Below are 16,588 nucleotides of genomic sequence, written 5' to 3' on the forward strand. Positions count from 1 at the left end.
GTAATGGTTATAAACCACCCTTTTTTGGGGAAATGGTTATAAACCCTGGGGGAAAAGTTTTAAAACCCATTCCTGGGGGTCAACCCAGGGCCGCCTGCCATATGGCAAGACGCTTAGCATGCATTTTTTTCCATACAAAATAAGCGAGAATATCTAGAGAGAATAGAATGTGACGATTTCTTATATTCCTTTCATAAGAGTAAACTCAAGAGAGAAAAAAGGAAATGAGGAAAACACAAGGAAATTGACAAAATGAAGCTAACAAAAAAAAATTTTTTTTTGTACAAATAATTTAATGTTTATAAGCAAAAATATACACACAATCAATTGAAAAGTGCTAAATCACTTTCATTGTTCATTCGCTGTACTTTTATGCTGTTATTTATTTAAGTACTATATAGTGCAAATCACGATTAATAGTTTATTTTATATGTAATTGCATGTTATCGATAATGTACTAGCTCAATTTTGCACTGATATTTTATCATTTCGGTAGTCATTCCCATCATAGCTGTCTTTATATGTCTGACATGCATTGAACAGGGCTAAAATAAAATACAGCATTATTAGTTTTCTTCTTTTATATCTAATCTTTGCACCGAGAGCCTTTTTGAAGAGTCGCAAGGCACATCTACTAAATGACATCTGTTGATAACCCTACGCTCTAGTTTATGTTGCAGTTTTTTTTTCGATTACTAATATTCCGATTACTTTGTAGTCGCTAACAAAGAAATGACACTGTAACAACAATGTGGCAACATTGTGCGCTGTAAACAACAAGGAGAAGAAAATATTTTTATTTTTGCAAAATAATTAAAATAACATTGGAACTTTGTATTAATGTAAATCGTTTTAACTAAAGTAAGCAACAAATATTTTAAGCCAATGTTGAGTTAACAAAATTTTGGAGACATAACACACCCGATTAACTCAATGAAAACATGGGTGATAAGAACGGTATACAGGACTATTATTCATCGGTTTGTCGAACCTGTCTGTCAAGCAGTGGGGATTTGCTCAATTTGACCGCGCTTATTAATGATAATGTGCACCATAATGATGACGAAATCTCCTATATGGACTGCTTAAGGTATTGCCTGCCTGACGGCTATAATGCTGAGACGGAGGACGCGACATTGCCCAATAAAATTTGCATAGACTGTGCTTCAGCCTTACAAGTGGCCTATTGGTTTATGAAGAATGCTAGCAAAGCACAGGAGGTGTTGAGAGTTCGTATTCGAGAATTGCAAGATAAACAAAATCAACTGGACAGACAGGTAAGTACCATTGGCAACAAAGTTTCACACGAAAGTTACCCATTTCTGGTCATCTTTTGCAGGCGGCAGCTGCAGAGGAAAGCAAAAAGCCCAAAAGGTATCGCTGCAAAATATGTAACACTAAGTTGGAGACCAAAAGGTCTTTAAAAGACCACGTCAAGCTACATTTAGGTAAGCATTTTCGTAGGATCTGCGTTTGTTTGTTTGGTGACTGAGTCATATTATGGTTTAGTTAGTATATTATGGGGTGGAAGGGGTTTAACCTTTGATCACTTAACAAAATCACAAACTTAGAACCACCCCCAGAATAAAACAAATGCAGTTGCTTTGTAGCATGTTGATTGTTACATGCAGCATATAGATCGTATGTGCTCTCCTTGCTGCAGTCCGACCCCCCAATTGTTGTTTGAGTTATTTGATAACTAAGGGTGGTTTATAAACAGGTTGATAGGGGAATTTTGCTTTAATTTATTCATCCCCCCTTCAACATTTTCTTTTTCAGATATTATTGCCTATATGTGCCAATTATGCACATTTGAGCACCACCAACGTAACCATCTAATTGAGCATTATCAGCTGGTGCACGGTGTGGAAGCCACTGTTGAACAATTGAAGCCTAGGACAAAAACCTCACTTTCAAGCAAAGGTGCTACTTCGACAACAACAATCCGGCAATATGATAACAGAATAGAGGAGCAGCAACAAACAACAGAGTTACAACAGCAAGCATGTCAAGTTTATATGGAGGCACCTTCAACTCAAAACTCACATGAAATTCTATATTCAAGTGCTTTAAATCAGCAGCAAAATAGTCAAAACTTTTTGTACACTACGACTGGTGACTCCATAAATGCAACTGCTGTTGCCAACCCTCTCAATGAGAATCTAAACCCAATAACAACAACAACTATATTTGCTCCTACCAATACAGATAATTTCGAATTTAATGCTTTCGAAGGAGGCGAACTGAATGTACAAAACAATCCAAATGACAATGAATTTATCGTCATGACAGGGGGTACAATGGAGAATGTTATGGGCAAAGGTAGGTGGTATTTTATTTAGAGATCTTGTCATATCATTTACTGAATTTTAAACATTTTAGGTGTTGTCATCGAGTATTTTAATACTGGAGAAGATGGTACTATATCTCTGGAAAATGGTTTAGTTTTGGATAATGCCATATTACAAGTTCAAAATCCTCAACCGGATAACACCAACATGTTATTGGGACAAAACGAAGTGGTACAAATGGATGTGGACGATTTAATAGTAGAAGATCCAGAAAATACGCCAGAACAAACTCAAGGTAAGACAAGGGTCACAGTTGTTGTTGTAGCAGTGTGTTGTAAACTGAGGCGGCAGCCCTTGCCGATGAAGGACTTCATCAGGTCAATCCGGTACGTACAACCGGCTGTCTTGGGATTAGGGACATAGTAATGAAAATCTCTACATACGGGCAAAGATTGCCTCTCGGGAACTTTGACATATAGGACATACATATCCGATGTAGAATACATCCGTCGAAAACATCGTAAATTTAGCTAAAGGAATTAGTTTTTGACATACATAGTTAGAAAAATAATAAGGAAATCGTACAACCAGTTTTAAACATTTGTGAATTTATGATTATGGCCGCCCTTGTGCATAGGTTAGAAGGTACGTATATAACAGAAGGTGTCTGAGTTGGAATCTTGGCGAGAACATAAAAAACAATTTCAGTTGTTGTTCCCCCGCATTGGTGGAATTTATGAAATTAAATTGGTCTAAAACCAAATCTTTGAAATAGTAAAACAACAACAACGAATCTAAACGATGATATGGTGTCGAAACTAAGAAACTAAACTAGCGGGGCTTTTTCGAGGTTTATGACGTTTACTACATATTATACGTTTTATACAAGCATATGACGTTTTCGACGTTTACAACTTTTTGACAGTCGAAAGCCTAAAAAAATCTTCCATCTCTGCATATTAAGAAAAATTGACTGACGGTCGGCTTAGGTCATGGAAAATGCCACATGACTATAATGAAACGCTATAGATGTTTTTGTTATTGTAGCAGTTTTATGTTCTATCTTTCATCTGCTTGGTTCTGCTGAATATACAGATTCAGAAACTCTGCGATTAAGGTGGGGGGAGTTGAGTGAGTCTGGCTGGTCTGTTATGCAGGTGACGTGTGTTCTGTGGTACCAGGTCACAATCAGGACACACATCCTGCACGTTGAAATCAATCCTTACTCTAAAGGAGTTGAGGCGGCTGCATCTTCCTGATCGTAATTCAGCCAGAACTATTCTGGTTTGGTTTGCCGGGCGAGGCCAATTTCTGCAGGTGCAATAAGTAGCGGTCGTTTTCCAAGGACCACATTCAGCTATTCACCGCATTTGCTACCGTACCTGAATGTTGTCTAGACCCGCTTGATATGCCGCTTCATCTAGAGGTCCTCTATTGTAACGGACGTGTTTTGAGTTCTTATCTCGAAATTTCACAAACGATGGGTGACCACACAGATAATTCATGCCCCAGCGTTTTTCGTCTGGCTGGAGGAACGTGTTGGCGAAGTCTGACCGTGTCAAATGTTTTAGGTAGGTCTAGTGCAGCCATGACCGTCCTAATACGTGGCCTTGGCTGTTTGAAGCCACAGCAAATGTGTGCGATGATACCTAGCGAAGCAGTTGCTGTCCTATTTGGCGAATGTAAATTCTCCGACGAGGCTCGGGAGGAGGAGCTCCTCAAACTTCTTAGCTATTGGTGAAAGAAGGCAGATCGCACTGTTCGACTTAGGTCCTTTCCAGGCCTCAGTAGCAGGTACACCCTGCCTATCTTCCAGACAACGGTTACTAAAGATTGGTTAAAGACTGATTGAGGACGGTTGTAAGATACTCGACACCAGGCAGGTCCTGATTCTTCGGCATCAGTGTAGAGATTCCGTCGGCGTCCAATGCCTTGGATGATTTGAGGCCACGGATGACATTCGTAACTTCGTCCACGGTAAATTGTGATGGCTGTCCATCGGCTCGGAGACCAAAGTTACAACGAATGGCTCTCCTCCTAGCCATGTTATTCTCGGGATGCTCAATAAATTGACGGTTGAACAACCTGACGCATTTCTTCGCGTTAGTAACAGTTACGTGGACAAAATTGACTGAGGTCCTGTCATCCCTTCCAGGCTTCGAGAGTAAATTTACAGTACATCACAGCTTGCCTAGACCGGTACCTAAGTTCCATTGCTTCAACTTTTCCTGTTGATTTTTCAACCCAGCAAGCTGATTCTGGGGTCATGGGGTCAGTGCAATGAATCCCATCACGTCCGTGAGTACCACTGCCTCGGGAAGTTGGATTGCACTGGGGGTATTCGACTGGCTGGTATAAAGTGAGTGGCTGCTGTATTAATGAAGTCTCGGAATTTCCTCTTAGTCACATTTGAAGGGAGTGTCAGCTCACTAAAGCATTGATTGGTGTAGTCTCTGAAGCCAACCCAATCGGCCTTCTTCCGATTGATAAACGTTCGTCGCTCAGAGGTTACGATTGATGGTGAGTATTATGAAGAGGTGATCTGCCAGGATACGTCACGCGGGAGATCAGGGGATGCAAAGGAAATGTCTGGAAAGCTGCTGTACCTCCTCGTTATCCTAATGGCGGATTCTCATTCACCGCGCAGAATGTGGAGCCTTCAATCTGCTTTGACAAAGCTACGTTCGCTGGTTGTTACTAGTGGAAAATTCCAAGCAACGAGTTGCGCATTAAAGTTTTCTAGAACCAGGCTCTATTACAGCACTGACCTGACTGCTATACCCATATAGCGCCAGGCGGAGGCGAGATGAGTCTATACATCACGGACTGGTGTATTATGAAGGCCAATCTTCCAGCTCCACTCTACATGCCAGTAGCACTCATCAGCTATTTAACTCGTCAGCCGACGCATTTCACACCACCTCTTGATGAGTCGAGTCCAAGCAAAGACTGATAGCTATTTCCATGGCTCGAAGATGTTCTTTGATGACGCCAGAGTTTTCAGCGCCGACTGACCAATACCAATAGCAATAGACCAAAGCGAGTGCTTGCAAGTCGAAAGGAAACGACATTCCTCGCACTGTAACCGTCGATTCCGTGAACCATTCTTGGCCAGATGGACGATAACTTCATCCACCACTTCCCAATGGCCCGGAGTTCATTATAGCGTAACAGTTAGCCCATGACCTGGATAAACTGCAGGAGACAATTTTGAATACTATTATTTCTTATTCTCTTACTAATTTTTGCACCACCATGGTTAATAATATGTAAAACATTACAGATGCACCGCTTTCTCCCATCGATGAAGACATGATACCTGCATCATTTATTGAGCAACCAAAAAGAATCAATTGCAAAATTTGTGCCAAAGAATTCGATACACAACTGGAGCTTAAAAATCACATGTTGACACATAATGGTAAGTTTGCAAAATTGTGAAAATTGCCTTTGTTAAAGTTTCCGGTTTTTTGAAAATATTTTCAGAAATACCCCATTTCTTTTGTGAGAACTGTAGTTTCTATACATTTTTCAAAATTGATTTGCATCAACACTACAAAAGTAAGCACGGCATTCAACCTACAAATAGGCAATTGCAACCGAAGAATAAACAAACAAGAGCTTCGGAAGTTGACATGGATCCACAGACAAAGAAAGCAGTGGTACAAAAAATTGAGAGATACGCAAGATCGCCGAGATTGGTGTACAGTTGTGATATATGCTTCTATGAATGTGATTTGAAATATGAAATTCGTAGGCATTATCTGAGCAAGCATAGGATGCAATTGCAAGATTTCCAGCAGAGACCTACCCGAAGTAGTCTCACCGCTGCCATACAACCCATTTCATTTACAAACATTGTGGAATCCTCGCCACCTGCACCACCCGCAGCACCTGCAACGCCAAAAGAGAATGCTACCAATAACAACAAAATTGTTAAAATAAGAGTCAACTCTGTCAATAAAAATGCAAAAGCGGTTGAAGCTGTGAATCCTTCTGCCATGGAAGAGCCACAATTGCCGGATTATATAAATGGTCTAAACTGTCGAAAGTGTAACGAGGTCTTCTTCTATCGCAATAAACTGTATGAGCATTATAAGTTACACACAGCTGCGGAGGAGGCATTGCGGCAACAGAAAAAGGCTGCAAAGAAACAGACAGGTAAAAGTTTGCCGAACTCACAAATTCAACAGACAACACCGTTGGTAGAATCTACTTTGGGCTATCAGCAGCAGGAAACGGAAGCAACTCAACTACATCTGCATCAACAAACGGATGTTAATTTACAATTACAACAACAGGATAACACATTAGTGCTACAACAACAGTCATTGCAAACTGAAGCCCCATTACAAATCCCCCAACAAGAAGCTGCGCTACAAATGTCTGAACCACAGAATATCCAAATGCAATTACCAGAGGAAACACAAATTCCCCCCGAGTTGCAAATGCAATACAATCAAGATTCCCAAACACATCAAACGCACCTTCAGGTATTGCCGCAATTGCCTCAGCCACACCAAGAAGTGGTTATAACTACAACACCTTTGGACAATGCCATACAGACGACATTCAACAATGTCGATGCCATGTCATTGGTTCTAACATCCAACACAAACACCATGAGTAATAATCCCGCGGCACCATTAACCCCCTCCTCCAGTTCGACCTACACATTGCCCTCAGATGCCATACCACAAATTGTGGAAATGGAGCAAACCATTGAGACCGATATGGATTTTGATTTTAATGGCGATGCATTATTTGAAGATTTTGATGATGTCGATGTGGAAAATGAATCGGATGATAATGACCTGCGTAACATTGTGCTGACCTCCGATGATGATTTCGATGATATGCTTAAGGAACAGGGAGAAACACAAATTCAGACCACCACTTCGTATTGTGCTCAGTGTCAGAAAACATTTTTGAGCCAATACCAATTTGAGAATCATATGTTTTTGCACAGAGGTAAAGAGATGGCATTGAGAAATCTATGTAAGCAGTTTTATAAAGTTTTTTTTTATTTTTGTTTCATTTTAGGGCTGGCTCCTTATCGTTGCGAAATGTGTACGAATCTCTATAATACCAAACGTGCTTTAATACGTCACTACAGTGCTGTACATAAAAAAATACCCTCCCGCGATATGATCCAGGCAAAAGGAGATAAAGGTTGAACATTTATCGTAAAGTTGAAGATTTAATAATTAAATTTTTCTTTTGTTGTTGTTTCTTTACAGTGTGTGTCTATGACAAATCTTCGACGGAGTATACGAACATAGAAGAATCACAGGGTGAGTATAACATTAAAAAAAACATAGACCACTTTTTTTTATTCTTATTATCAAAATACAAAAACAAAATTTATAGAATTTTTCGTGGCAAAATTAGCGCATAACAAACATATATCTATAGAATTTTTTTTATCAAAATTTGTTTGTTGCGTTAAAATTTAATTTTTATAGAAAATGTTACCAACATTTTATTTACATAGAAATTTTTGCTTATGTCTATATACAGTCCAAATAAGTCAGTAACCTAATATTAAACATACTCTTTGCAGCCATAACACTGATGTGTGCTAAGTGTACCTATGAATCAACAGACTTTCCCAGTGTGCAATTGCATCTAAACACCAATCATAGTATTCATGATGGTGAGTTAAAAATAAAAACATTGTCTTCTAGTCTCTGAATATGTTTTCTAATACCATTCTTTAACATTTCTAATTCCAGATTCATATATACTTAGAAGTAAGTTGATATTTTTTTATTCATATACATCCATGTGTATTCCCCATATACCAGTTTAAGCATACTGAATACTAGCGACTTAGAAACAGTTAATACTGTTAAAGTTATCAACAGAACTAAGCACGAGAAAACTGAGTACCACACAGCCTGGAACTTTGAGCTCTGTGTGATGTTCTTTGTTATCATAAAAAGCTTAGCTGCGAGCTACCGGGCGCGTCCACAGTTTGTGGATAGCGGAATGCTCCATACGGAGTAGCTGTAACGGCAGACGCGGGCAATCAGCGGTATCGAGCGGGGACTCTCAGTGAGAGACCGGGCGGCAACGGCTCTTGCACAAATACTGAGTGCCTATGATGCTCGATAAGACAAGGCGAGTTATTGGAGCCTTTAAATTATTAATGGCCACCCCGTTCCCGCAGCGATCGGTCCTTTGGACAGAAACGAGCTCGCTCGCCTACAGGACTTTGGCGAGGATCGCTACCTCCACATGCAATGTGACTACAACAACAAAAACAAGTAAAAGCGTGCTAAGTTCGGCCGGGTCGAATCTTATATACCCTCTGCCATAGATCGCATTTGTCGAGTTCTGTTCGCGATATCTCTTTTTGGGAAAACAGAGGATAACAGAAAAGAACTTATTTAATATTGGAGCTATATCAAGTTATAGTCCGATTCGGACCATAAAAGAATTGAATATTGGAGACCATACTAGAAGTCATTGTGTAAAATTTCAGACAACTCGAGTAAGTGTTGTACCCTTTAGGGGCTCAAGAAGTAAAATAGAGAGATCGGTTTATATGGGAGCAGTATCAGGCGATAGTAAGATTCAAACCATGTTTGACAAGTATGTTGAAGGTCATGGGAGAAGCAGTTGTACAAAATTTCAGCCAATTCGGATAATAATTACGCCCTCTGGAGGCTCAAGAAGTCATGATCCCAGATCGGTTTACATGGAAGCTATATCAGGTTATGGATCGATTTCATAACAAAACACCACAAGCAAAATTTCTGCCATTGTGCAATATTTGTGCAAAATTTTAAGCGCCTAGCTTTACTCATTCAAAAGTTAGTGTGCTTTCGACAGACAGACGGACGGACGAACATGGCTAGATCGACTTAAAATGTCATAACGATCAAGAAAATATATACTTTATGGGGTCTTAGACGAATATATCGAGGAGTTACAAACAGAGTGTCGAAATTAGTATACCCCCATCCTATGGTAGAGGGTATAAAAAGTAAGGAACCAGGCGGACCGGAGAGAACACTTGATCGGTGAGAGTAGAATATAGCCATCGAACTGAGAACTCTACAAAACTACAGCACGTATTCTTGCAGTTGCGGGGTAGTGGCACAAAATGTGTTCGATACCAGCTACCAGCTATCCGAAGTCATACTTCATCAGCTCCAGGTTAATCAATGTTCTGGTTCGCCAAATACTCACCCATAGGACCGTAAATCGAAATGACATTAACCTAGACGACATAAAACGAGGTATTACCGTAGCGTAATTGACTGACTGATCACTGCCAGACCAGCCAGCATTAGTAAGGGGATAATCACCGCTGAAAATTTGTCTGATGTTTATGTCGGCATTTAAACCCAGTCGTTAGACATGCTTACCTCTGCACCACGGCACCCTCTAGGTTCACTAAGAGAACCTAAATTAAGCGACTAGACGATTTTTCCGAAATTCATATCTTGAAATCTTGGAAGAATGAGGCTGATCGAAGGCGTATCATTGCAAAATTGATCGTAAACGAAGCATTGGAGAGCTTCCAACCACTTAAGTCACCCTGCCCTGATGGAATGTTTCCTGTTTTACTACAGAAGGAGGCCGACTATCTGACGCTCCATCTGGTCACTATTTTCACAGCGTGCCTAATACTTGCATAATTTCTATAGCCTGGCAGGAAGCGAGGGTGGTATTTATATAAATGCCCACCAAGGCAAGTTATACGTCACCAAAGGCCTTCACACCTATAAGCAAGTGCTACGAGAGAGAACCTCTGGATTAAGCGGCATATCTTTCGGGTCTTGACAGCATTCATGCAGACATGGTAGCAGATGCGGGGAATAGCAACCGGGTGACTGTGGTCGTTGGAGAACGACCGCCTCCCATTGCACCTGAAGAAATTGAGATCCCCCGGTAAACCAGAGTGGTTTGGCTCAATTACCGTCCGGAAGATGCAGCCGCCTCAACTCCCACAGAACAAAGATATATTCCAACGTGCAGAATGCGTGCCCCGATTGGGACCTGGGACCATACGTCATTTGTTTAACTGCCCAGCCAGAACCCACTCGTCTCAGATGCATATCCCTCTGGATCCACCCCACCTTAGTCGCAGAGTTCCTGGATCTGGACATTCAACAGAATCAAGCAGACGAAAAATAGAACACAACACACTGCTATAACAAAAACTACAACGATAAAGAGTAGGACATGCAGTGAACTGCTCAAAAACAATCATCATCCCTATGTCAAGAACCGACCGGGCTACACTTAGGGGTTTCAATGTTAACCCAGAGAAGACTGAAATCTGCCTGTTTACCAGAAACACGATGCACCAGGTTTCCTCAATAGAACGATTTCGACTTCTTGAGCCTTTGGAATCCGCAATTTTGCATATAGCGTTGTGTAACGACTTCCAACAAATGTGTCAAGTACGTTTTGAAAACGGTCTATAACCTGATATAGCTCCCATATACCCTTCTCTCCCGATTTTGCTTCTTGAGCCCTTACGAGGCGCAATTTTTGTCTGATTTGGCTGAAATTTTGGATGTAGTGCTCTGTTATGACTTTCAGCAACTGTGCCAAGTACAGTCCGAATCGGTCTGTAACCTGATATAACTCCCGATTTGAGTTCTTGAGCCCTTACAAGCCTCAATTTTTATACGATTTGGCTGAAATTTTGCATGTGTTGTTCCGTTATGACTTCCAAATCAAATCAGTATATAATCTATAGCTGGCATATAAACCGATCTCTCGATCATCCTTTTTCAGTTCCTAGAAGCTTTAATTTTTGCTGGTTAGACAGAAGTTTGGTATGCAGAATAAAATTATGCCCTTCAACTAAATTTTGTTTTGTATAAATCCATGGTGGTGGGTTCCAAGATTCGGCCCGACCGAACTTTGCATGCTTTTACTTGTTTTTGCCAAATGCGTCTTTTGGGGATTAGAAAAAAGTCTTCTTGGCCATTATAAAAGTCTTTATCTTACTGTAGAGACTAAAAGCTAATTTATTGATATTTCAGAATGCTTAACCGAAACTGGGGCTAGAGTGTGTTAGTAACAACATGCCTTCAATAACTATATCTTTTTTTTTAATATTTTCAGAACTTTCCTTCGAATGCCCACGCTGTATTCGATCATTTTCAACCAAAGCAAAACTTCTGCGACATTTGGAGCATAATCATTCATTGACACCCATAAATGAAACAAAATCTCAAACAAATTCCACAGATATTCCCGCCTCGACAACAGCAACAACGGCGAATACAAATGACGCCCTAGCACCTCCATCCGCACCCACATTAATTGTAGATAGTGTAAATATGTTACAAATGAACGCCACAAGCGGTAAGGTTTTCCAGGTCAAAAATAATTGTAATACTAATGATCATAGTAATGTTAATAATAACAACAACAATAATAATGATAATACTGCACCTGGAGATTCCCCGATTATTGTTAACCACCACAGTGATATACCCAACAAACCTAATGATTAAACAAAAAATGAGCAAAGCGTGCCAGAAAAATGAAAAAAAAAAAAAAACTATGGTAAAAAGTAATGGTCAAAACAATGAGAACAAAAAAAAAATACATTTTTTACCTAAAAGAAATTGCAACTTCCAAGTGTTTTTCATGTCATCACCATGATTAGGGTGGGAAGCACATTTACTTGTACTGTTTTCTTTTGTTTTATGTAGCATTGATGTGTTTTTTGTTTTGTTTTCCAAAACTACTAATTCATGGTCATGTGTTGACGACGAACGGAGAGCAATGTTGTAAGCGAAACTTTAATTGGTATGCTTTTCTCTTTCCTCCTGCCCTTTCCCTCTTCTTTTTTTCTATAAATTTTTTTAACTTTCCTACAATACGGACGCTACTGATATTGCAAACCTTAGAACTAAGCTTAGAACCGGAAAAGGAAACTAACAATGAACAGCTGGTGGCAACGCAACTTGTAGATATACAACCTGCAACTGCCGAAATTCAAATAATTGATACCCAAGCTCTTAATATTCAACCAAATCCAAGGGCAGAAGAAACCCCACTGGTAGCAGCTCCATATATCGATGTACAAACAGAGAAAGCAAATGCCCAAACTGAGCTAGGAAATGGCGAAAACAATATAGCGGTCTCCCTTTCACCTTTTGTTACACTTGCGGTCTCCCTCTCGTCCCTAAGCCAAAAACCTGATTTGTATGTGAGCTCTGTAAAGCAACCTGATCAGTTCGTGCAAACACAATTTATGGAGATCCCATCAGGAACCCCAACGCTTGGTAAACATAAAGAGGCAGCTGAAAGCCCAGCTATGACAGAAGAACTTCAAAATGACAGCAAAACTATAAACGAAAATCACGAAAATGACGAAAGTCAAATGGGCGTCTCCCTCTCGCCCTTTGACATGACCTGTTCTATTTTGCCTAATGATTTTTCCCTTAACGAACCTGCCGAAGACCCAAAGGATAAGTCATGTGACGCTGACATTGCTTACTATACTAATACGGACCCCAAGACGCCAGATCTATCCAAAACTGAGGCAGACTCCTCGTACTCCTCAGATCCCCAGTCTTCGACTAACCCCATCAAAACCAATTTAATTCTCTACAAATGCAAAGTATGTGAAGGTGAATGCACCAGCATAGAACAAGTCCGACTACACACCAGAAATGCCGAATGTCGGGAGCTAGTCAAAATATCGAAAAAAGACAATCCGCTCTTCAAATGTGAAGTTTGTGAAGCCAAATATCCCAACACCTATCTACTGAGACACCACCTAAGGCGCCATATTGAGCGGAAATATCCTTGTTCGTATTGTCCCAAGTCTTATTTAAGCAAAATCGAGGTGGATGTCCATCAACGAATGGCTCACTCTGCGGAACGGCCATATAAGTGTGACAAATGTCCCAATAGCTTTCGTTTAATGCATCACTTGAGACGGCACCTGGATATCATACACTTTGGCAAACGTCATTTGTGTCCCGAGTTGAAGTGCAATAAGCAGTTCAGTACCCTGAGCGAGATGAAGAAGCATAAGCAGTCTCATTACGGAGCTATTGAGCCATATAAATGCAAGTACTGCCCGAGTGTATTTAAAAGGCGTCTCTTGTAAGTGGCACAACCATTTGTAGTTGTAGTTGTAGTAGATACTTTGAAAACAAAAAAAAATCTTAAAACATATGTAAGCCTTCTTTTCCTTCTATTTTCAACAGATTACGCAAACACTTCTCAATTGTTCACAAGAAAAATCTTAGCGACGAAGAAACCTCCTCCAGTCGCAACATAAATAAAGAAAAGTCTCACGTAAGATTTGGCATGAGGCGTCTACGTAGTCGAGAGTAATTGCAGTAACCACCATAACCATAAAGTACCACACTTGGAGAAATATATACACCCCTAGTCTTAGAGTTTAGTTTTCCAAAGAATCCAATTTTCAATACAACATATTTTCTGTACGTAAAAAAAAAATTATTTATTTTTTCAAATAAAAGTTCAATAATATTTAGAACAATTTTTCTTATTTTTTATTTATTATGCAACAGCTCCATATATTTAAAAACTTTAAATAATATTGTTAGGACTACGAGCTCACTTGTGCAAAATCGGTGCGGCAAGTGATAGCATATGTAGGGCATGTCAGGCGTCTGTTAGCCGGCTTTCGCGGCTAACGCCTGTACTTGGGTAGGGACACAATACCAGACACGAACCAATTTTGGGGAGTGGTATGGAAAACAATTAAGGACTTTGTAAGTAGCACGGAATTCCGAACTTAAAATTTTCTTTGCGAGGCTACTTTTTAGGTTTTAGAGCGTACAACAAGCCTATTACTGGCCTAGGCATGGGACGAATAAACATCTGCACCCTTTTATCAACCTACCCTAATCTAAATAACATTGCCAATAAGGTACTATGCATGTAGAAACAAGTAAAAAGGGGCCGGTCCGAAACTCTCCACCTGGCCGAAACCACCACCTTTCGTCAAAATCAGGTGAAAAATGCATACCCCAGCTATATCGAAATATGTTCCGATCTGGACCAAATATTGTTCAATTGTGTATAAAAAAATATTGGTCTTTTAAGTAGCTATATCTAAGAATAAACCGATCTGAACCATATACTACACGGATGTCGAAAAGCCTAACATAAGTCACTGTGTCGAATTTCAGTGAAATCGGATTATAAATGCGCTTTTTATGGAGACAAGGCTTCAAATCGAGATATCGGTCTATATGGCAGCTATATCCAAATATGGACCGATTTGGACCAAGTTGCTGACAAATATCGAAGAGCCTAACACAACTCTTCTTCTTCTTTAATTGGCTATGACAGAACATTTGTTCCACAAGGCGAACGTAGAATAGCGTTCCAAGCGCCTCGATCTCCAGCGCTCATTCTAAAATCTCTGACACCAAGTTTCGAGGTGTCTCCCACCACTTGATCTTTCCATCGGGCTTTTGGTCTTCCCGGTTTGAGTGTACCACCGTGTTTGCCTTCAAAAGACTTCTTTGCTGGAGCTTCTTCATCCATTATTCTGACAACATGACCTAGCCATAGGTCTAAAATCTCTGACACCAAGTTTCGAGGTGTCTCCCACCACTTGATCTTTCCATCGGGCTTTTGGTCTTCTCGGTTTGCGTGTACCACCGTGTTTGCCTTCAAAAGACTTCTTTGCTGGAGCTTCTTCATCCATTCATTCTGACAACATGACCTAGCCATAGGTCTAAAATCTCTAACACCAAGTTTCGAGGTGTCTCCCACCACTTGATCTTACCATTGGGCTTTTGGTATTCCCGGTTTACGTGTACCACCGTGTTTGCCTTCAAAAGACTTCTTTGCTGGAGCTTCTTCATCCATTCATTCTGACAACATGACCTAGCCAACGCAGCCGTTGTATTTTGATACGTGTAACTATGCTATTGTCGTTATACATACGACTGCATAGTGGTTCATACGTCTCCTTTATACTCCATTAACGCAAACTGGTTCATATATTTTACGAAGAATCTTTCTCTCAAATACTCCAAGCACTGCCTCATCTGCTTTCACAAGTACCCATGCTTCGGAACCATATAACAGCACGGGTAGTATCAGTGTCTTGTATAGTGAAATCTTCGTCTATCGAGAGGTGGTCTTGTTTCTAAACTGCTTACTTAGTCCAAAGTAACATCTGTTTGCTAGTATTATTTTTCGCTTAATCTCAAAACTGGTGTCATTCGTTTCGGTTATGGGGGTGCCGAGGTACATAAACTTACTGACTATCTGAAATTTGTGGTTCCCAACTTTCTCCATTTTCTTTATCTGCTCGGTTGTGCAAGACTTGTGCAAGGAAGTTGAAACCATCCATTTAGTCTTTTCTCCCTTTACTGCCACATCCATTTTCACTGACTCTTTTTCGATTCTTTCAAAGGCTGCAGTTACTACTTCCAGTGACCGGCATGAGTGAGAAGCATGTGATCTCTTGTGATTAGTGTGCCATATCTATTCACATCTGCATCTCGTATAATCTTCTCTAGCTGGATATTAAAGAGATCACATGATAGGCTGTCTTTTTGTCTGAAACCTCGTTTGGTGTTAAATGGTTCGGGGAGATACTTTCCTATTCTGACTGAGGAACACGTATCAGCAAGTGTCATCCTACAGAGTCTTATCAATTTTGCAGGGATACCAAACTCTGACATGGCTTGAAATACCTTTGAACGTAAAGGAATATCGAAAGCGGCTTTGTAGTCAACAAAGAGATGGTAGGTGTTGATTTGTCCCTCTCGGGTCTCTTCCAGGATTCGGTGCGGTGTGAATATCTGGTCTAGGGTGGATTTACCAGGTCCAAAGCCGCATTAATAGGGCCCAATTATCTCATTGACTTTAGGTTTTAATCTTTCACACAGTACGCTCGAGACTATCTTGTATGCGATGGGGAGGAGACTTATTCCTCTGTTGTTGGCACATCCCGTCTTGTCTCCTTTCTTGTGTACGGGACATAGTATGCTGAGGTTCCAATCACCGGGTATGCGTTCTTCTAGCCAGATTGCACAAATAAGCTGATGCATACACCTTATCAGTTCAGCGGTGTACATACCACCGGTCGGTAGCTGTGGCCCGATTAATGGCCAAGTTCACAACCTCGACATAAGTGGGATATTATCTGGCCATAATCGTCTGGTTCTAGGAGATCTAAATGCGCATCACACTTTATGGCATTCTTCCCTAAAGCGGATCTATTGCCGGATTTCGCTGAGACTGTGCCTTGTATCAGAGTTCTCGCGGCCTGAATATGATATGATCTAGAACAGCCCCAATTTATATATAACCATTAA

The 16,588-nt window shown here is 40.4% G+C and overlaps 1 protein-coding gene across 1 annotated transcript; it reads left to right on the top strand.

Moving 5' to 3' along the window:
- The first annotated feature begins 752 nt into the window (after positions 1–752).
- On the top strand, positions 753–13,785 carry LOC106092297 (uncharacterized). Its single transcript, XM_013259123.2, has 13 exons — positions 753–1,277; positions 1,340–1,448; positions 1,780–2,322; positions 2,383–2,586; positions 5,575–5,712; positions 5,778–7,262; positions 7,335–7,463; positions 7,532–7,585; positions 7,855–7,947; positions 8,027–8,044; positions 11,382–11,624; positions 12,176–13,382; positions 13,487–13,785. The coding sequence occupies exons 1-13, from the start codon at positions 942–944 to the stop codon at positions 13,614–13,616; spliced, it is 4,689 nt and encodes a 1,562-aa protein (XP_013114577.2). The 5' UTR covers positions 753–941; the 3' UTR covers positions 13,617–13,785.
- The last annotated feature ends 2,803 nt before the right edge of the window (positions 13,786–16,588 follow it).

The sequence above is a fragment of the Stomoxys calcitrans genome, chromosome 5, assembly GCF_963082655.1.
Source record: "Stomoxys calcitrans chromosome 5, idStoCalc2.1, whole genome shotgun sequence".
Lineage (NCBI taxonomy): Eukaryota > Metazoa > Arthropoda > Insecta > Diptera > Muscidae > Stomoxys > Stomoxys calcitrans.